Source organism: Salvia splendens, chromosome 5 (assembly GCF_004379255.2).
Source record: "Salvia splendens isolate huo1 chromosome 5, SspV2, whole genome shotgun sequence".
NCBI classification, from domain to species: domain Eukaryota; kingdom Viridiplantae; phylum Streptophyta; class Magnoliopsida; order Lamiales; family Lamiaceae; genus Salvia; species Salvia splendens.
In genome coordinates this window covers 17,021,989-17,042,293 of record NC_056036.1, presented here as the reverse complement: position 1 = coordinate 17,042,293, position 20,305 = coordinate 17,021,989, and the positions used below count along the sequence as shown (strand labels likewise).

Sequence of the window (20,305 nt, the reverse complement as noted above, 5' to 3'; positions counted from 1 at the left end):
AGAGTGCATATTGTTGTGGGACGAATGGAGTAATTAATTAAAAAAATGAATTTTCTCGCACTATAATTTTTATTTATTTTTCATTATTTGTCTAAATATTGTTGTTATAAGATCATAAAGTAATGATCTTTAATCTAAAAATTGTATTCTTTAATTATGTCAACATCGGTATTGTCATCATATATGTCTTTCGCAACTCCATAATGTTTTGGGTCGTTTCTGGAGTCATCTACACTAAAAATATGCAATAATAGGTAATTATAATTTGGACCCCCAAATATAAAAGTCATGCGTCCGCCACTAAATATAAATACAATAAATTTTAACACAATCTTCTAAAAATAAACTATATTAATCATACAGTTTTTTTGTAATAATAGTATATTTTAAATATATTTGTTTTAATAAACTCCTATAAGAATATTGCAAAAAGTATTTTATAGGAGTAATAATATATATTTTACTTTATTGTTTATGCGCATATTGAGGGGTAAATACATAACTCATACAAAATGTTTTACCTTTGTTTCATATTAGTACAAAAAGTTTGAAGTTTACATAAATTATACTACAAAAAGTTTCATACGTGTTTAAATATAGTACATTCCGTTATATGTGTTTAAACAACGTTAACTTTTACTTATGTGGCGCACAAACCATAAAACAATGGTGACACTTTTTGTACAATTATGAAACAATCATAAAGTTTTTTGTACCAACATGAAACAATAATGAAACATTTTGTACTTTATATAGATAAATAGTTAACGACGTTTAATCATATACAACAAAATGTACTAAATTGAAATACGTATGACACTTTTTGTATGATTTAGGTAAACCTCAAACTTTTTGTACTAATATAAAATAAACGCGAAACATTATGCGTGAGAAATGTATTTACCCCGCATATTGAAGATGTACGGAGGTAAATTTCCGGCAGACTGCAGCCAGCGACCAATGATTGAAATACAAAGTGTTGAACTTGAACATGCAACCATCACACTCTTCCTCTTCACCAAGAGACACAGATATTTTCCACTTCCGAGCTTGAGAAGAAATGGAGTCAATGTTAATTGGGTCTTTCCAGAAACCAACGCTCTCGTTTCCCTTTGCAGCTGAGTTATGCTCGCTTCCTACTGGTACGTCTCAATTTCATCGTTTTTTAATTAACTCTTTTTGGTTGGCGCCGGCCTCAGATGAATGGGTTTCATGAATTAAAATTCTCACCTTTCCCCCCTTTTTTTCAATGTTATGTGCTCTAATTTTGATTTACTATTGATTTCTGTTACATTTCGTTAATGGCGTATGGGCTTTTCTTGTCCCCTTCTAAAACAAATCAAAATAAAATAGATTAATTCCTTGCCTATAGAGTTAGATACCGTCGTGGATTCGTATTCATAATCAGATTCCATTTCCACTTCTTGGCTACATGGATTTTTGTTCATCTATGCGCTCGTCTCACATGTATTCAACGGCCTACTCCCTCTTTCCACCACTTTTTGCTGTATGCTTGTATGTTTTGAGCATGGATGGCGCAACTACACTTTCAAATTCGGATAGATTCAATAGGAAACTCTGATTTTGAGCTACAATTACTATGTGAAGTTAATTGGTTACCTTGTAGCAGGTAATAATTTAATATGCAAAGATTTCAGCACTGTAGGAAGGCTCTATTCCCTACCCGAGAGATTATGTGTGCGGAGGCGAAATTTGATGCACCAACCTGTCAAAAATATAGCCCAAAGAAGAATTACACTGAATCCGAAGGGTGATTCAAAGTATGTAGCAAATTCATCTTCAGGGCATTCTCTTGAATCTGAACCTTCTAAGAGCCCTTTGGGTCCAGTGCAACAAGCCTTTGATGCTTTCTACAGGTTTTCGCGGCCTCATACGGTTATAGGAACAGTTGGGTTACATGATTCTTGATTTATCTTTTAGCACACAAGGTTTCATCCTTCAACCTGGTTTTTCTAATTTCAGTTTCTCATAATCTCTTGCCCTGAGCAGGCACTGAGCATCGTTTCAGTTTCCCTCCTTGCGGTTGAGAAAGTATCAGATTTTTCTCCATTATTTTTTGCTGGCTTGCTAGAGGTATGGTGTAGTCTTTGTCGTTACTCGATAGTCATCAGTATACCAAGTCTATAGATTCTAACTCATGCACTATGCTGTATCTTGCAGGCTATCATTGCTGCTCTGTTGATGAATATTTATATTGTTGGCTTAAATCAAATATCTGATATAGAAATTGACAAGGTTGGCTTCCAAATATATCATGAAACCATGTCTGCATATTAGAATATTTTTTAACTTCCTCGCTCTCAAATTGCCAATCCTGGTTTTTTATTTGACAAAAAGAAAATGAAAGAATAAGATGATATCTAGATTCTAGAGTGTTCACTATTTAAGTCTATGGAATAAAGCCTGTGTTGTTTTGATTGGTAATATGGCGCGATGGTATGATTTGAAGCAGCCTTGATCAAGTTACAAAGATTAAAGTAGCCATATTTTCTTGGATAATATCCATGTCTATGTTACCCTCTTAGCTCCAAGGATAAGCTTCTTCTATAAACCAGCCCAGGACTAGCGGCTCTAGTTAAATGGGTGGATTGTTCTCTATCAAGACTGTTCAAACCCGATCGAGGCTCTGTTACTCGTACTTTTATAGGAAAAAATTTTATAATTGCTTAAATCTCAATAAAATTCCTTGGTATTTTCTGTCTTTTGGTTTTGAGCTCACTTGACGATGACACAGAAGGTACAAACTCTAGTTAAATCATGTCAGCTATGCCCTGCCCCTTTCAGCTCCAAGGATCAGCTTCTTCTTTAAAGGAGGACTGACAGTCATAATAAATGAGAGGATCATTCTCTATCACGATTGTCAAAATCCTGAGGCTCATGTGCTTGTAGTTTATTAGACTAAAACCTCATATTTGATGCTCAAATCTCAAAATAACATCTTTTATTTTCTATCTTCTTGTTTTTGAGCTCACTATGCGATAATATTAGGTGCAAACCTAGGTTAAACTAGAACCGTCAATCCTTTTAGATTGCAGAAGCTTGAACTGTGTGTGTTGCAAATTTGCAATGTGCTTTTCTAATGGTGAAAGTTCTATCAATTCTTTATTCCCTCATCTTAAATAATGTTCTTCATGTTAGATGAAAACTTGACATTATTCCCATGTCAGGTAAACAAACCATACCTTCCGTTGGCATCTGGAGAATATTCGCTCAAAACTGGTGTATTGATTGTATCATCATTTGGCATCTTGGTGTGTAAATAGATTCTGTTTAGTTTGCTTATGTTTAGTACTCCCTCCGTCCCACAATAATATGCACTATTTCCTTTTTAGTCCGTCCCTCAAGAATATGCACTTTCTAATTTTGGAAATTCTTTTCTCTCTTTGAGGTGGGGCCCATTTTCCACTAACAATACTTTAATTACTTTTTCTCTCTACCTCTCTCTTACTATACCAATTTTGCATTAAAACCCCTGCCGAACCCAAAGTGCATATTCTTTAGGAACGGAGGGAGTATTATTTATGCCATCCATCATCTCGAGAGACTAAAATTGCTGCTTTCCCATCCTCAGAGCTTTTGGCTTGGATGGGTTGTTGGTTCATGGCCTTTATTTTGGGCCCTCTTCATCAGTTTTATGCTAGGAACTGCGTATTCTATTGATGTAAGTTGGTTTTTAATGCACATTTGCCATTCACATGCTTTATAGTATTATGCATATTAGCATACGCTCTTTGCAGATACCACTTTTGAGATGGAAAAGATTCGCTGTAGTTGCAGCGATGTGCATCTTTGCTGTGCGAGCCGTGATCGTGCAAATAGCTTTCTATTTGCACATCCAGGTGATGATTTTTGTTGCAGTTTTTATTTTCATTATGTGATTCTTGATTTGAAAATGTGAGCGAGTAATTAGTTTGTTGACTTCTGATATCATAAAAGCCCCCCCTCCCCACCCCCCTGCTTGTTTTAACATCATGTATCTATGCTAGTCGCTTCTGTGTCCAGCATGTCGTTTGAGGGCTTTCATTAGTGTAAACTTTTCATTCCGAACTTCTTCAAAATTTGTTGTCTGAAAGGTCATTACTCAGTGAAGTGTTTATCTGTATCTATTTCCCACTATCCATACTCCAAAGTAGGAATTTCAAGCTCTAATTATAAGGACTGAATATGAAATAGTTCCTTTTTTAACACTTGCTTAAATCTGTGGCCAAATTCAAGTGCACATTAAGCCTGATATGCAAATTAGAAATGAATAGGACTTGCACAAAATGATGGACTCTAGTTTCTTACCTCAACTCTAAGGAACAAGGATTAACACAATTTGTGCATTCTTGTGGTGTATTTCCGTGTAATTGATTTGTATCATATTATTTCTTTAATTCTCATAGGATTTAATGTCCTTTCCTTTTCCAGACTTATGTGTTTGGACGACCAGGCACCCTAACAAAGCCTGTGATTTTTGCAACTGCATTCATGAGCTTCTTCTCCGTCGTCATTGCGCTGTTTAAGGTGAATTTCTCTATGATACTGTTATCTAAGCTGCGGATTATATTGTGGTTCTTTCACATAAGAGCAAGCAACATATGCACCAAATTGTTCTAAATTTTCAAGTGTGGTTTCTCGATCAACAAATGAGACGATAACTGAACTTATGCATAAAGCATATGTTAGGGAACTTCTATATTTCTTATTTGAAACAAGGTTGAGTTGCTTCCTATTGGTGATCGCATGTGTGATATTCCTCTGCACTGAAATATATCTCCCGACTCCCCTATTTCATGTGTATAGGATATACCCGATATTGTTGGGGACAAGATATATGGAATTCAATCATTTACAGTCCGACTTGGCCAAGAGAAGGTTAGTTATCAGTTATTGCCGACTTTGTTTCTCGCCCAAGCATTACATACGGGACTTTTCCAGGCTTAACTTTTTTTGAGATCTCTGTTGTAGGTTTTCTGGATCTGCATTTCACTTCTTGAAATGGCATATGCCGTTGCATTGTTTGTCGGAATTACATCTTGTTGTACGTGGAGCAAGTGGGTCACGGTAAGCCAACTTTTTCCAGCGTTGTTGTTATCATGGGTCGATCATTTGATATGATAATCCAGGAACAGGCCAATCTAGACTCAGACTGGTGAAAAGAATCGCGAATGACTACGTACTCATTGCTTTCTCGTTGCCATTGCTTTTAGGTCATTGGCCATACTGTGTTGGGTTATCTGCTGTGGAGGCGAGCAAAGTGTATTGATTTCAAGAACAAGGCAGCAATAACATCCTTTTATATGTTCATATGGAAGGTAACCGATCCAATTCCTTCTCTTTCTTTAGTGCAGAATGGTGTGACTAACGCACTAGCAACTCAAACCAAAACCTTAAAATACGAGTCCTAACTTAAGAAAGCTTGATATTCCAGCTGTTGTTGAATCTTGTTTGCATGATTCTCACAGAACAGGAGTTGATGAGGGCAATTAGTTATACCATCTGTTTTCTACTCCTCCTTCCTTCAATGTAATAAGCAGATATGTATGTGACCTCTTCTTCTGCTGTGCAGCTCTTTTATGCCGAGTATTTGCTCATTCCTCTGGTCCGGTGATCTTGGGTTCGTCTTTTATGGCGACAGTGGCAACGGCTGAGGCTTGGTACTAGTTATACAATATTCATAATTAACTCAGATCAGATGCCCTACAATGAACCTGTCTATATTCGCCTATTCTATTTCGTGTTCGCTAAAAGTGACAATATCACATCGTCAACCTCATAAATTTATTTGTTTGAATTTGCAAATTTACATAATTGTTTGTATAATAATGGAATAAATATACTAAAAAGAAGATGCTACAATGAATTTGGAAACCTAAACATTTTAAACAATATTTCATATTCGTGTCGCAACCAGCACTTGAAAAAACTGGAAAATTGTTTGCATCACTTAAATAAATTTTACTTACAAGATTGAAATCCCATATTGTATTAAGAATTTAATAGTTTCCCTTTTTCTTTACAAATTGCAAAATCTCAACACTGAAACAAAAGCCCTAAAATCCAACAAACCCTAACTCCCTCTCTGTGATCCGCCACCATTAATCCTCAATGAAGAAGAGAAGTCGGGAGCCCAAACCCTTACTTCCAGCTCTCGCCGCCGCCACTGGCCCCACCCTCATCAAGCACTTGGCGTCGTGCAGCACCTCCGTCAGATCTCAATCTCTGCGTCTGCTTCAGTCATGGCTCGCCGCCCAATCGCAGCAGCTCTCCGACTCCGACATCAAGAAGCTCTGGAAAGGCCTCTTTTACTGCCTCTGGCACGCCGACAAGACCCCCAATCAGGTCGCCCTAATCGATCGTCTCATTTCTCTCTTCCATTCGCTGCAGCCCGCCGTTTCATTGGAGTTTTTCCGCGGGTTTCTCGTTACGCTTCGCCGGGAGTGGCCCGGAATTGACCGGCTGCGGTTGGATAAGTTCTACTTGCTCATTCGCCGTTTTGTAAAAGCCTTGTTTGGTTTGATGAGGTTGAGAAAGTGGGATTTGGGTGTTTTGAGGGAATATTTTGGGGTTCTGGAGAGTGATGCTTTGTTGGCGGATGATAACTTGCAGGGGAATGGGGTGAATTATCATCTGGCGTCTGTGTTTTTGGAGGAATTGGCGGCTGTCGGATTTCCGGTGCAGGAGGTGGTTGATGTGATTTTGGGGCCATTTTTTGCGGTTTTGATGAGGGGAACTGATAAAATTTTGTTAGGGAAGGTGAAGAGTAACCTATTTGATGAGCTGGTAAAGGCTGGGGCTGAACTTTTGTCGAAGAAGAAGTTGGGAGAGGGTTGTGATGAAAGCAAAGGGACTGCTTTGTTGGGTGTAGTTGCTTTGAAGATGCGTTTGTCGGGGAAACTTTATGATGTTACTTCGTCTGTCGATTGCATTCAGGGGAACAGGAAAGTTGTATTGGGGCTGCATGAGCAGTTCTTAAAGTTGGAGAAGGAATTGGAATCATCTGGTATTGAAATTTGTATACCTGAATACAACGAAGATGATGATACAGAGGTTCCCCAGTTGATACTTGTGGATAATGTGGACGGAGGGTCTCAGGAAGGTACTACTGAGGATGTGGTTTGTGATGATCAGTTGGATAATGAAATGGAGAAGAAGAATAAGAAGAGTAAGAAGGCTAAAAAGGGGAAAGATGGGGATGATAAGAAAAAGAAAAAGAAGAGAAAGGGTGATGAGAATAAACCATCTGATGAAGCTGAACAAAATGGTGATTTGATTAGGATTGTTGGCTCTGAGAAGATGGAATTGGATAGTGGTTCGGGAGATATTCTAAGCGATTGCATGGAGAATGAGTTGAGCGATACCGTGATACTGAATCTTCAGAAACAGTTTGAGAAAGTTGCTGCGGAAATGGATCCTGAAAGTGGTGATGATTCAGATTCATCCCCTGTTCCTGCAACTGCTAAGAAACCCAGTAAGAGAGCAAAGATGGAAAAGGTGGGACATGAACAGGAGCTTGGTGATGTGAACACTAATGGAACTGCAGATAGTGGAGATCATGCTGATGGAAAGAGTGTGGAGAAGAGTGGCAAGAAGGTTAGGTTTTCCATGAAGAACAACTTGGTTTGGAAGCCACAGACTCCTCTGCCTCCGGAGAGTCTAAGGTTACCTCCATCAGTTACTCCAAGGGGTAGTGCATTGAAGAAGGGGGTGCCCCCGGGGCCTGTTGTGGAGATGCCACCTGCCAAGAAAAAGGCCAAGCAGAAGAAGAAAGCTCAAAATAGATTGAAGGCGAGGCCATCAACCATGATCAAGAAGCGGAAGAAGGTGCAACCCAAATCAAGCTGATGGTGTTGCAGGTTGGAGGATTAAGTTCTTCAACTGATTATTGCAATTTTGTTCGATATATTTGATTTGTTGACTATTTTGGTTATTCAAATGCATTCTACTGGTTGACTTTTGTGATAGTATTGAAGATAAACTCCTAACTTATAATGGTTATTTGCGTGCTCACCTTTGTTGTATCAGACTATTAAGTTCGTTGCATTAACAGTTGATGTTATAAGAACTCATAGCTTGCTTCCAGCATTACTGCTTCCATTCAATTTTTAGGTAATCTATACTTGGTTGATGTGCATTGTCTTGGTTGTATTACGATGTAAGCATAACTGTTCTCGATGTTCATGAGCATGTTGCCGTATGATCAAAATGTTTACATGAAAAGTTTGTAATCAGAATTAAGTATATCCATTGAGCCACTGTAAGGCGAAGGTCAAGCAGTATGAAATTGTCGTTGTCAATGCCTATCTTACCTACTCAGTCATGTTAACTTTGTAAACAACTTTCTTAATATTTGTAATTTCTGCAGATTATTGTGACCAGTCCTGTCTAACTTGTTGGATTTCCATCCAGTGCTTCGCCCAGGAACTGAAATAGGAAAAAAAGGATGATAAAATACCTAGTGTTTCAAGGAAACAGTGCATAAACTATTTTAGAAGCTGTATATGTTATACTTGCTTTAGATCACTTTGTTGGTTGATGACTGTATAACTTGTTGAGTTTAATACGAGCTTGGGCGAAAATGAAATGCCTTTATTAACATGGAACGGAGGGAGGGAGTATTTCTTTAGTGCAATCTTAAATTTTCTAGCTGTGCTGAAAAGATATAGATAGAATTTGTAGAGCACAAAAGTTGTGATCATATATCACAAGAGGCCAAACTCTTATGTATCAAAATACTTTAATTTAATAATGCTACTTTCAATGAAGAATGATGTCTAAGATATTTTCTAAAATTCAAAGAATAAAGCGTCAATAAAAAAATCCCCATGCTCATAATCCTTTGAAGCTTTCTTTATGTCTCTCTCTGTCTCAGTGCCAAAGCTTCGAACAAAATCCAGCCGGGATTGTCAAACACCTCTTATTCGAAACCATATCAGAGAAAGAATCAACAAGCTGCCCAGCAAGAGACTCAGGATCTTCGACAAATGTATCGATGAATACCTTCACAACGCGTGCCTCCTGTGGCGTTGCTCTCAGGCTGTACCATGTCAAGAATTTCTGGCGAAACCCCATCTCAATATGGCCCTCGCGCTCCAGCCAACGGATCACCTTCACGTAGTACTCAAAGTCCTTGTCTCCTATGCCACTGCATTCTTCATCTCTCCTCTCACCATTCCTTTTCCTTGATGAGCTCCCTGCTTGAGGCTCCGTGTCCCTCTCACCTCTCGTTTTGACGTCTTTCCAGCCAAATTTAGGCCAGCTGCCCCTGCCAGCGTCCTCTTTTGCATTCTCAAACCTGCAGGGAGTGATGGGCAGGCCGGCTTCCGAGCTGGGGACACATTCTAGGCTAGTCCGAGGAGGCGTGTTAGACCCATTGTCAGTGCTCGTGTCCTCAGCCATTTGCACATTTGAAGACTCCTTGTTGCTTTCTTTCACCAATGTGCCTGCCTCTTGTGGGCTGCAGCTGGTCTTTACCATACTGTACTCCTCGTGCAGCAGAGATATTATATCCCCAGCCATCGTCGTTGCCTCCTTCTGGCTCTGATCCGAGACGTTGCTGCAAGGGACAGTATTGTTTGTCTCGTCTTCAACAGAAGAGGGATTAGACAGACTGCTGCAGTTGGTGGTCACTGGGCTCTCACTCCTTTCCACTTCCAAGATTTTAGACTTTGGCTCCTCATCTTGAGTCTGAAACCTTAGTTCACAGAAGCCTGCCTCTCGATCCGTGTAAAGGGCAACAACCTTGAGAACATACTGCGTTGCAGAAGCTAGACCGGAAAGCAAGAACTTAGTGTTTGGTTTAAACAATCTGCAAGTAGGCTCTCCAGGATAGTCCGCATCATCAGCTTTCCGATGCCACAAGGTGTATCCATCGACATCTCCCATATTTGAATCGTCCGGATTCAGAATCACCATGAGAGATGAAGCACGGATGTCAGCGAACCTGACAAGTTCTGGGCCAAGTACATTGCAACCTACTTTGTATAACCATGAATCAGATGGCAACTTGAAGTATATATATATATATATATATATATATATATATAGAGAGAGAGAGAGAGAGTACCAGAAGACATATCAGAAGCTCTGTTAGACAGCATGAAGTCTAGAGACTCCAAAGTTGAAGCACAAAGTCTCTGAATTTCTCGGCCTGATGATAGACGGTTCACAATCCCTCGAGCCTTCTTCACAGGTAGACCGGTTAGAGGGCCTACATCTTCTTCAAGCTTTTGCACTGCTTTGTCAATGATGCTGGATAGGTGCTGGTAGTGTTTGGTACCAGCAAGAATCTTCTGGCTCAAGGAGAGCCTGTAGCACAGTATGTCAACACGCCTCGTATCCCTTGCCACTACCAGTTGCTTTCTCCAAGAACTGCATAATTTCTTCTTTGGTTTTAGAACTATTACTCATAAACTAACCCACAAATTCAATTAAAACAGAGAGCAGATTCCACGGAAGTTCATAAACGAAGATGCAGATGCCTTGTGAAAACCACAAGCAGATCAACAGCTAGTCTTGGAGGAAAGATGACACTGCAAACGATTCTCAGGTAATATTGATTTTATAGTGCTGCGTATTTAATCACATAGCACATACCAGCCAACCAAGAAAACGAATAAGAAGCAAGACTATACATTTACCTGAGCAAATCATTCACCTTTCCGCAAGATACACAACAGAAGCTCCCATCGAGCCCCTTATCCTGCCTATCCTGTGAGATGCCAGAATTCTCATGCTGTAAGGCGCATTCAAGATGGCACGACATGCCACACGACAGACCACGAAATGGAGGGTCCGCGTTGCAAATCAACCACAGGCTGGGGTCCTTGTTGTCATCATACTGATGACAAATGCAGCATGAACACCTCTTGCAGAAGACATCATTGTGATCCATTTTGGCCTTACAAGCTGAGTTCTTACAGCACATGGTATTATTATTTGAATCAATGTCGGTGGTCACAACTGCAGCACCGTTTGCAACAACCAGGTGATTTGGATGATCGGATTTCCTTTGCCTCTTGGGAGTCCTTTCACCGTTTTCTAATGAAGGATCCACTTCGGAAGCATTTGCAGTCCCAGGCTCCTGTGATATCTTTTCACGTACGATTTTCATAAGATTCTCTATTAGTTTCGACTTTGTTAATCCGGTGTACTTCCTTTCTTTCCCGAGCTCTACACAGAGGACCTGCAGTATCTCTTGGCGGCTCCACGCCTGAAACATTTCGGATGCACCCTCTGCCTCTGGCCACTTTGAAACTTCATAGATTAGCTGTCTCTTCTGCTCCATACTTAAACTTCCTGCAGTTTGGTGAATGAAATATCAATGCTGGAGCCCCAAAACAATAAGAGAGAACTAGAAATTGATAATGAAAGACAATAAAAAAGTCAACCACTAAGTGCATCTGCTTTTCAGTCTCTTAATCTATTATCTATACATGAAATGTCTGACAACAGAAAACACAAGACGAAGATCAAAGAATGAAGGAACAGTACAGTAATCAACAAGAAATCCCAAAAGTTTATTCTTGTGTTTCTCATTGAGACTATATACAATGTACTGTACCACATTTGCTTGATTCTCCAACACACCTCTCTTGCCAGATCCACCAAACATCACCACAGTATCGTGTTTACATGGATGTGAAGTCAAAGGATTCCAAATGGAGGGCAACAAACAATTAAGAAATTGATTATTCGAATATAAAGTTGGTACAAAATCATACCACAAGTAGTTTAGAAGCACCAAACCTTCATCTTTGACTATGCAATGCACCTCCACAAACTAAAGTAGGTAACATAATATTTTAAGCAGAAAAGCATCAACTTGTCAAATAGGAATCCAAGATTTATTCATCGATCTCAGTTAATCTAGCACACTCCAAAATTAAAATAAAAAACAGTGAAAAAATAACAGCTGGAAATTCATTGGCATCTTCATCTTCATCACCGATAACATTCCATTCTTATTATAAGCAACCTTGGAATTATTGAGAGATGGTGATAAAAGCCAAACACACACACACACACACACGAAGTAGGTATAATTCATAAATATTAGTTACATTATCTGACAATCAACGGGCAAGCTATCAATAGAAAAAGAAAAAAAAAAGCAATAATGGAGTGCGTGATGTAGCATGCTTCTCTCTCAAGAAAAAAAATCCGAAATTCATGAAAACATTTATTCAGGGTTGAAATCAGAGTGATGGAACAGATCGGCGGAGAATTGAATGAGTCATTATCTGTAATTGTACAGCAAAATAGGCTTGGCATAAAAAGTATCGAAAATGCAAAGTGAGCGAGTGAAGCAATAGCGAATGAAGGGAGAGGAGGAAGAAGAGAAGGATCTATACCTTCCAAAGCAGAAGGCTCCATAGATATAGGAATATAGCTTAGTTGTTGTTCAACAACACATTCCAAATCCTGAAAACAAAATCGTAGCAAACAAACTCGTGGATACGTTTACGCTTGCGCAGCAATGCACAGGCCCCACTCGGAGAGAGAGAGAGATTGCAATTACCAAGGAAAGGAGAAAAAAATAAAGAAAAGATGGGCTGTTAATGGGCTTTTAGCACCGAAACACCATTTATTGTAGAGATTAATTTTGTATGCTGCAAAAAGAGAGAGATAATCAGAGTCAGATAAATGGGATGATGGAGAGGAGAAGAGAAGAGAAGAGAGGAGAGAGAGTGAAGTTGAGAGAGAGTGAGGCAAAAAACTGATACAAAAATATGAGGGGCTAAGCAACAGGGGAAAAAAGCGGCTGACTGTATATGCCCATTTCACCTATTCCTAAAATTGGATAACTATTTTTCTTATTTTACATTAGTATTCCATGCATAGAAAGTGTTGCTCAATAATTTCGAAGCAATGGGGTCGAATGATTGAACAATTTCATTATAAACGAGTTGACCTAATTCTATGCGTATATATGAAGCTCAAATAATTACTCTTTATCAAATATTGAATTTCAACAAATATAATACTAATAGTCATTAGTAGGATGGATATTAGTATTAAAAATCATAAATTATGGATAAATTCTATAGACTAAAAAATTATACTAGTACGGAGTATATTTTTAGAAGTGTCAAATTTTCCCGATCGACTCAAAAAGAAAAAAAAAAGTCGGCAACTTTTGATCCTATATGGCTAGCCCTGAAATTTATATGGCTTCATTTGAATTATACATGAAATGGCGTCGTTTCGATGGCCTAAATAATGAATTCGAAGTCTAAGCATGATCTCCAGTGAAAAATTGGACCAATCCTAAAGATTATGATTATTAAAATCAGTGCCCCTATTAATTTTTACTATATGTGTTAGAATTCATTATTTATTTTATTTTACATCCCTTCCTTCTATTTTGTTGGGAAATTTTGAGGAGGACTATTTTCTCTGATCCTAAATCATATGATCCATAGGTTTCGGTATAAAATGAAATTACGTGGTTTATCAATTCATTGCTTTTATTCAGTCAATGTTATAGAAATTAGTAGGGATGTCAATCGGGCTCGCTCGTCGGGTTACTGGCTAATCGGGGTTGTGATTTTTTCGGGTTATAAAAGTTCGATCATAACCCTAAAAGCTCGGGTTTCGGGCTAGTCCAGCGGGTTAATCGGGTTGCTACCGATAATATTAACATGTGATAAATCCAATATATAATGATTAAAATTACTAATATTCATACAATGTAAAACATTTAATTATGATATATTTGAGATATGTGCTTAAACTCAATCATAAACATGATGAAATACTAATATTTGAGATATTTCGTGGAATTTTAATGCATGTTTTAGAAATTAAAATTTTTTTTAGTGAAGTTGAAGTTTTTAATTTATTTATCAATTATTATATTAATAAAAATTCAATATATAATTTGTATATTTAATATAAAATTGAAAGTTATTTTTTTAGTTAAAATTAATTAATGAAGTGTCGAATTAAGAGTAAAAAAATAGAATAATAGAAATTTTATCGGGTTTTCGGGCCAACCCATCGGGTTTTCAGGTCTGACCCTAACGGGTTGCGGGTTAATCGGGTGCGGGCTAATCGGGTTTTGATTTTATCGGGCTATAAATTTCCAGCCCTAACCCTATAAATTTGGCGGGCTATTCGGGTCACCTCACGAGTTACGGACTATATTGACATTCCTAGATATTCGTAACGTGTTCTATTGAGATAAGTATAAGTTTGTTTTTTAGGAAAAGATAAGTAGATTTTTTGAATGGCAAGCAAAACTAAACTACAAGAGTTCATAATTTAGTAGAAACAATTAATAGTAGTTACCCATATCATGTATTGCGATTTAAGAGAAATTAAGCTTGAATATTTATTAACCAGAGTTGCACATATTAATTGACAAGACGTCACTATTTGTAGCGTGCCACAAATGTTGCAATGATTTTTATTTTAGTTTTGTTTTTAGTGACTTTGCAATTATTTAGTTATGGTAATTCAATAGCACTTTATTTCTTATGTTATCTACAATTAATGGTATGGGGTCAATTTATATTCGTCATCGAACTGTACTATTCAATCGGCTTAAGCATGGTTGACATGTCGATACAAATGTAGGGGATTTTTCCCATTTCTCAATCCAAAATCTTGATGGGAAATTTTAAGCCAACTGATCATATCTATTTGACCTGATCGTTCTGTTTTACAATACCATATAAATATAAAATATGCATATTAAATTATGACATAGTTATTGATCCAATAATTTTATATTAGGTCTTAGACTTTGATAATCCCGTATTTGAAAATCAAAATCCACTAACTCATAACTGATGCTTTTCACACACCTATTCACATTTTTTCATTTCACACACACACAGCGAATACAAAATTATACTAAGTCACATAATTTTATTTTTGACACGCACCCATTGGTTACTTTCAAAATTACTTATTATATGCAATATATCATATTATCAGTTAAATTGATAATATGCTATTATTTCAAAAAATTCTACTATTATTTTATTCATCATCTATACTATTAAATTTCATACAAAATTCTCTTATCATAGTAATTAATTATGGATATGTGAAAATAAGAAAAAAAATACTACTCCTTTGTTTAGAGCATCTGCAGCGGTGAGCAGGAAGACGTCCGTCCGTCCGTGCCAGCGGCACGACACCGCTGTCCGCCGCTGCTCGATGCATCGAGCACGTCCGTGCCAGCGAGTAGCGTACGTGGCAGCCTTCCATTGGCCAACGGCATAGCCGTTGGCAATTTGATTTTTTTTTAAAAAATTAGATTTTAATTAAAAAATCTGATTAAAAATAAAAAAAAAATATTTTCCCACTTCCCAAAAAATTATATCCATTTTCTACCCACTTTTAATTTATTTTTCAATTTTTCCCCAAAAATACACATTTTCATCTATAAATACCCCCACTTCCACACCCAAAAATTCACACCACACTACACAATTCTCATCTAAAGTCTCTCATTTCCATTCTCAATCTTTCTTTCACTATTACAACAAAACAATGCCCGGCTCCGACGATCACCCCTCCGGCTCCCACGGTTGGTGTAAGAGCATCTCCAATAACCGGCGTCACCACCGCGACGCCGATTTTTCGCCCACGCCGGTTTGACGCCGAACCATTGGAACCGGCGTGGGCGAAATCGGCGTCAAAATCGGCGTCGCCATGCCGATTCCCGCGCTGACGCCGGTTCCGACGCCGATCCTCACGGGCGCCATTGTGCGTCCCGGATCGGCGCCAAACCGGCGTCAAATTTTTAATTTTTTTTTAATTCGAATTTTAAAAATTCGAATTTAAAATTTTTTTTTAAAAATACTATTTATTTATGAAAATTGTTTTTAATATTTAAAAACAATTTTTACAAATAAATTTATACAAGAAATTTGTAATAGCCCATATATATTTAATGGGCTTGCGAATTATGAAACCATTCTAGGTTGTCTCTCTTTTATAGAGACATCCTTGAATGTTTTATGTTCCACATTCGATGTGGGACAAAAACCACTCTAGGTAGTCTCTCTTTTATAGAGACATCCTTGAATGTTTTATGTTTCACATTCGATGTGGGACAAAAATCATTCTAGGTTGTCTCTCTTTTATAGAGACATCCTTGAATGTTTTATGTTTCACATTCGATGTGGGTCATTCTAGGTTGTCTCTCTTTTATAGAGACATCCTTGAATGTTTTATGTTTCACATTCGATGTGGGACAAAAATCATTCTAGGTTGTCTCTCTTTTATAGAGACATCTTTGAATGTTTTATGTTCCACATTCGATGTGGGACAAAAATCATTCTATGTTGTCTCTCTTTTATAGAGATATCCTTGAATGTTTTATGTTGCACATTCGATGTGGGACAAAAATCATTCTAGGTTGTCTCTCTTTTATAGAGACATCCTTGAATGTTTTATGTTTCACATTCGATGTGGGACAAAAATCATTCTAGGTTGTCTCTCTTTTATAGAGACATCTTTGAACTTTTATGTTCCACATTCGATGTGGGAAAAAATCATTCTAGGTTGTCTCTCTTTTATAGAGATATCCTTGAATGTTTTATGTTGCACATTTGATGTGGGACAAAAATCATTCTAGGTTGTCTCTCTTTTATAGAGATATCCTTGAATGTTTTATGTTCCACATTCGATGTGGGACAAAAATCATTCTAGGTTGTATCTCTTTTATAGAGACATCCTTGAATGTTTTATGTTTCACATTCGATGTGGGACAAAAATCATTCTAGGTTGTCTCTCTTTTATAGAGACATCCTTGAATGTTTTATGTTTCCATATAGAAATATTGTACCTTTTTAATTGCACTTTTTAATTTTTGTACTTTTTTTAAATTATTGTACTTTTTTTAAAAATTAATGTACTTTCTAAATTTTAATAGTATTATTCGAATTTCCCGTATTTGTCTCGTAAATTAAATTCCGTATGTTGATACAAGTGTAAATTAAATTATATAATTGTTATTAGTGATGTGGATAGGTAGTGTGAAGGCTATGTGAGGGCTATTTGATGTCCAGTTGATGTGGCAAGCTGATGTGGCAGGAGAATTGTAGTGCTGATGATGTGGCAGTGTGAAGGCTATTTGATGGCTATTTGACGTCCGTGCTTATTGGAGATGCTCTAATACCCCGACTTTTCTACCCTTTTTATTTGTTCTCGTAGTGACATCGTTTGTGTACCTGAAAATTTTTGTCCTTGTTTCGATAGAAGGATATATCATTTTTGGCCTATAACAATTATTCTTTTTCTACCCTCAATTTATTTAATTTTTCAAGCCCAATTCATTTTATTTGAAACTACACTTTGAAGCCCAATTGGAGATGAAAACCGCCACAGATTACTCTCAATAATCTGTTACCGCAAATCTTGTTCATTATCTGCACTACCAGAAAAAAAAGGAACCAAATCAGTTTTACTTTCAACGTTAGACCATCTATATACCTTCTGCCTTCTTCACGTTTCATCAGACTCAATCAATTCAAGAAAAAAAAAATCAGAGAGTTAGAAATTAGAGAAAAGAGATGACAGGAGCGTTGTGTTTTGAGAGAGGCTGAATTGGAGGGAGAAGAGATGACGACGGAGTGGTCCACAAGCGGATAACAGCCGGTGAATACGGAGCGGAAGGTCGTCCGGTTCGGCAACAGCCGCCGCGACTCATGGCGGCGCTGCGATGCGAGAGAACAGAGAGGGAGCGCGGTTTCAACACAAGCTACACACACTCAATTCAATGAATTCCAAATCTGAGAGAGAAATCCGAGAAGTTCCCAAGTATCAATTGAGAAAGGGACCGGTGAATAGCGGCGGTGCCGATTGCCGCTGAGATAGGAGATGAAGAAGGCAGCGGCCTCGGGCGACGGAGGAGCTACCGACCAGCAACTCATAACTGCTCGAGCAGCAGCCAACCGCGAGACGGCGGCGCGGAGTGCAGTGCTGACAGCAGCGGCTGTTCGCGATGGAGACAACAATGACAGCGTCAGATTCGGAAACGGCTACAACTGCTGCTCGAACCGGTCGATTGGTGCAGCCGACGGTGAGCAATACCAAACAGCGAGGCAGTGACAGCAGCGGCGCGAGAAAGGCGTTGACGGAGACTCGCCGCGATTCAGATCTGGACAGCGGTGGCCGCGAACTAAGGCTAGCCATGGCGGCAACTATCGGCTCGACGGAGAGACAACGACACTGTAAAATAAGAAAGAGAAGATGGAGAGATAAGCTAGATTGGAGGATAAAATAGAGAGAAATCGAGAAGAAGAGAGAAAGATGGAGTTACTGCTCAAAGTTTGGGGGAATTTCCTAATTTTTTGAATAAAAACAGAGAGTAGACGATGGAAGGGAAAAAGGTAAGTGATTAGGGGCTGCTCTTTTCTTATTTTTGGGCCAAAGTAGTAATTGGGCTTGTTGAATTTTAATATTGTTAGTTTGGGTATGCAGTTAGGAGTATAAAATTAGTTGGGCTGCTTAACGAAATTAATTAAATCTCCGCTTTAGTTATGATACGAGAGCTTTCTAAATTCATGCTAAGGAAGAGCAAGGATAAAATGAACACCATATAGTATAATTTTAAATATATTTTCTTTTTGCAAAATCTAATATTTTGCATATCATGTTCTTTTAAAAAGGGTGATTTTTGCATGCTATTTGAGAACAGAGCTGATTGACAAGTGAAGGATTTAAGAGAAAGAGGTGGGCTTTCTTTTTAAATAAGGACTATGTCCTAAGTATACTTATTTTTTTGCGAAATATGTTTGTCATGTCATATTTTTGTGTTGCTATGGGACCTATCTAAAGTGGCTTTTGCCATGTATGGTTAATCGAATTCGGGTCTGACTAGGGAGTGAGTCCCTACTCAGGCTAGTGTACACCCCGTAGATCGTGCGCTATCTCTTTGAGTTGGCCGGTCTAGTGGCTTGGAATGTGGCCACATTCCTTGTCATGTATGTTCAGATATGGTATGGTGATGTTGATGATGATGATGTTGGTGAGATGTTTTAGTGACTCGGGCTCTTTCAAAGTTAAAACCCCGAGGTCACTCGTTATTGGCATGATAAATATTTTTATTGAAAATGTTTTCGGCATGAGTACACTGAGTGCATCAAGTACTCAACCCTGCATATGTTTTCCTTATGTGCAGGTTGAGCGGTGACGAGCGGGGTGGGTGTTGAGTAGAGCTGGTGAAGATTTGTGTTTGTTTTAAAACTTTCTGAATATATTATGTCTTCATACATAATAGTATTCTACTCTCGAATGCTTCCGCTGAATATTGCTTCTTTCGCCAAGTATTATTGAGATAATTTTGTTTTCGAGTTGCTGATTGTTGTAATGATACTCTGATTTTATTCGAGCTATTCCCATTTGTTTCGAGCTATGGTCGAGTTGTGCTGTTTTCCCCTTTCTTCACCGCTTCTTTAATCCTCCCCTAGTCGCGATCAACCGTGTTTTCTATCCTTAGAAAATGCGGGCGTGACAAAGTGGTATCAGAGCAATTTTTCTTTCCGCTCTGGACCCGAGAGCCTTTTTCTGTCTTAGTCTAGACTTGTTTCGCTAGACTAAAATAATAAGTAAAATAAAATAAAATAAGATAAAATAATAATTGTGTATTGAAGGCTCAACATCCCGCTTCGCCACGCTCAACCGTGAAAGAGGTAATTTATTTTTTTGAGAATTTTTATGCGAAAGTTTTGGAGAAAGGAAGATGAGAAAAAAAATTTGAGAATGAAAGAGGAGAAAAATGTTTATACGAACAACGAAGTAAAATCTTTCCGTGAGGGATTGGTTTCAAATTGAGAAGTAATTTTTGATGTTTGTGGAAAGAGCGAGTTGTGAAGAGGAATGATGGAGTGTTTTACATGAAAGATGAAAGTTGATGTTCAAGTATGTTTTGAGCTTTGAGATAAAACTTATACGTCAAAGTTGAATGTGAGATGTTGAATTTTTTTGAGAAAAGTGTGAGTTTTGGAGAAAATGTTTGTTTTGAAAGTTGATGTGAAATGTGAAAGCGTTGTGTTTTGGGAAGCAAAAATGTTGTGTGTTATAGTACTTGTTTATTTGAAGTATGAATGACTTTAAATGTGATATTTGTTGATTTATGAGGTGGTGAAATGTGTTGTGAACTTAGAGTGCCTAAGACTAAGCTAGATGAAACGTGCGCGAACCATAGCTGTAAGTTGACAATTTATCCATCGCTTTCCCGAGCGATGAAAACCAACGAGAATCTGAAAGTGTGGGGTGAATCCCTAATGTGTCAAGGCACGACGAGGCAAGGAGAGCGAGAATACGAATGGAGGTCGGTGGA

At 38.1% G+C, this 20,305-nt stretch overlaps 3 protein-coding genes and 1 long non-coding RNA gene across 7 annotated transcripts; 3 read left to right on the top strand and 1 right to left on the bottom strand.

Moving 5' to 3' along the window:
- The first annotated feature begins 928 nt into the window (after window positions 1-928).
- LOC121804873 (homogentisate phytyltransferase 1, chloroplastic-like) lies at window positions 929-5,814 on the top strand. Of its 2 annotated transcripts, none has more exons than XM_042204572.1 (12): window positions 929-1,142; window positions 1,628-1,908; window positions 2,011-2,094; window positions 2,182-2,256; window positions 3,189-3,272; window positions 3,593-3,682; window positions 3,759-3,860; window positions 4,432-4,527; window positions 4,807-4,878; window positions 4,972-5,067; window positions 5,214-5,318; window positions 5,573-5,814. In XM_042204572.1, the coding sequence occupies exons 1-12, from the start codon at window positions 1,061-1,063 to the stop codon at window positions 5,612-5,614; spliced, it is 1,209 nt and encodes a 402-aa protein (XP_042060506.1). In that variant the 5' UTR covers window positions 929-1,060; the 3' UTR covers window positions 5,615-5,814. The 2 variants fall into 2 exon arrangements, with proteins under 2 accessions (XP_042060506.1, XP_042060507.1); XM_042204573.1 differs by having other exon boundaries at window positions 930-1,142; window positions 1,631-1,908.
- Window positions 5,815-6,105: 291 nt separating this feature from the next.
- On the top strand, window positions 6,106-8,602 carry LOC121804871 (ribosomal RNA processing protein 1 homolog). Its single transcript, XM_042204570.1, has 2 exons — window positions 6,106-7,859; window positions 8,369-8,602. Exon 1 carries the CDS (start codon window positions 6,112-6,114, stop codon window positions 7,846-7,848), a length of 1,737 nt encoding a protein of 578 aa, XP_042060504.1. The 5' UTR covers window positions 6,106-6,111; the 3' UTR covers window positions 7,849-7,859; window positions 8,369-8,602.
- A 121-nt stretch (window positions 8,603-8,723) lies between these two features.
- On the bottom strand, window positions 8,724-12,728 carry LOC121804865 (VIN3-like protein 2). 3 transcript variants are annotated; one of them, XM_042204565.1, is made up of 4 exons: window positions 12,357-12,728; window positions 10,644-11,301; window positions 10,070-10,374; window positions 8,724-9,980 (listed from the first exon to the last, which is right to left on the bottom strand). In XM_042204565.1, the coding sequence occupies exons 1-4, from the start codon at window positions 12,376-12,378 to the stop codon at window positions 8,872-8,874; spliced, it is 2,094 nt and encodes a 697-aa protein (XP_042060499.1). In that variant the 5' UTR covers window positions 12,379-12,728; the 3' UTR covers window positions 8,724-8,871. The 3 variants fall into 3 exon arrangements, with proteins under 3 accessions (XP_042060499.1, XP_042060497.1, XP_042060498.1); XM_042204563.1 differs by lacking the exon at window positions 12,357-12,728 and adding an exon at window positions 11,593-12,347; XM_042204564.1 differs by lacking the exon at window positions 12,357-12,728 and adding an exon at window positions 11,593-12,347 and having other exon boundaries at window positions 8,724-9,977.
- Window positions 12,729-17,187: 4,459 nt separating this feature from the next.
- LOC121804885 lies at window positions 17,188-19,378 on the top strand. The gene is made up of 2 exons (XR_006051223.1): window positions 17,188-18,696; window positions 19,145-19,378. It is a non-coding gene; the product is annotated as an uncharacterized LOC121804885 (long non-coding RNA).
- Window positions 19,379-20,305: the final 927 nt, after the last annotated feature.

Coding starts and splice junctions, on each gene's coding strand:
- LOC121804873 (XM_042204572.1), top strand. CDS start 1,061: ATGGAGTCAATGTTAATTGGGTCTTTCCAGAAACCAACGCTCTCGTTT. Junction 3,683..3,758: donor GAACTGCGTATTCTATTGAT/GTAAGTTGGTTT, acceptor CGCTCTTTGCAG/ATACCACTTTTGAGATGGAA. Junction 5,068..5,213: donor CGTGGAGCAAGTGGGTCACG/GTAAGCCAACTT, acceptor CATTGCTTTTAG/GTCATTGGCCATACTGTGTT.
- LOC121804871 (XM_042204570.1), top strand. CDS start 6,112: ATGAAGAAGAGAAGTCGGGAGCCCAAACCCTTACTTCCAGCTCTCGCC.
- LOC121804865 (XM_042204563.1), bottom strand. CDS start 11,617: ATGTTTGGTGGATCTGGCAAGAGAG. Junction 10,375..10,643: donor AAGGTGAATGATTTGCTCAG/GTAAATGTATAG, acceptor GAAATTATGCAG/TTCTTGGAGAAAGCAACTGG. Junction 9,981..10,069: donor AGCTTCTGATATGTCTTCTG/GTACTCTCTCTC, acceptor GGTTATACAAAG/TAGGTTGCAATGTACTTGGC.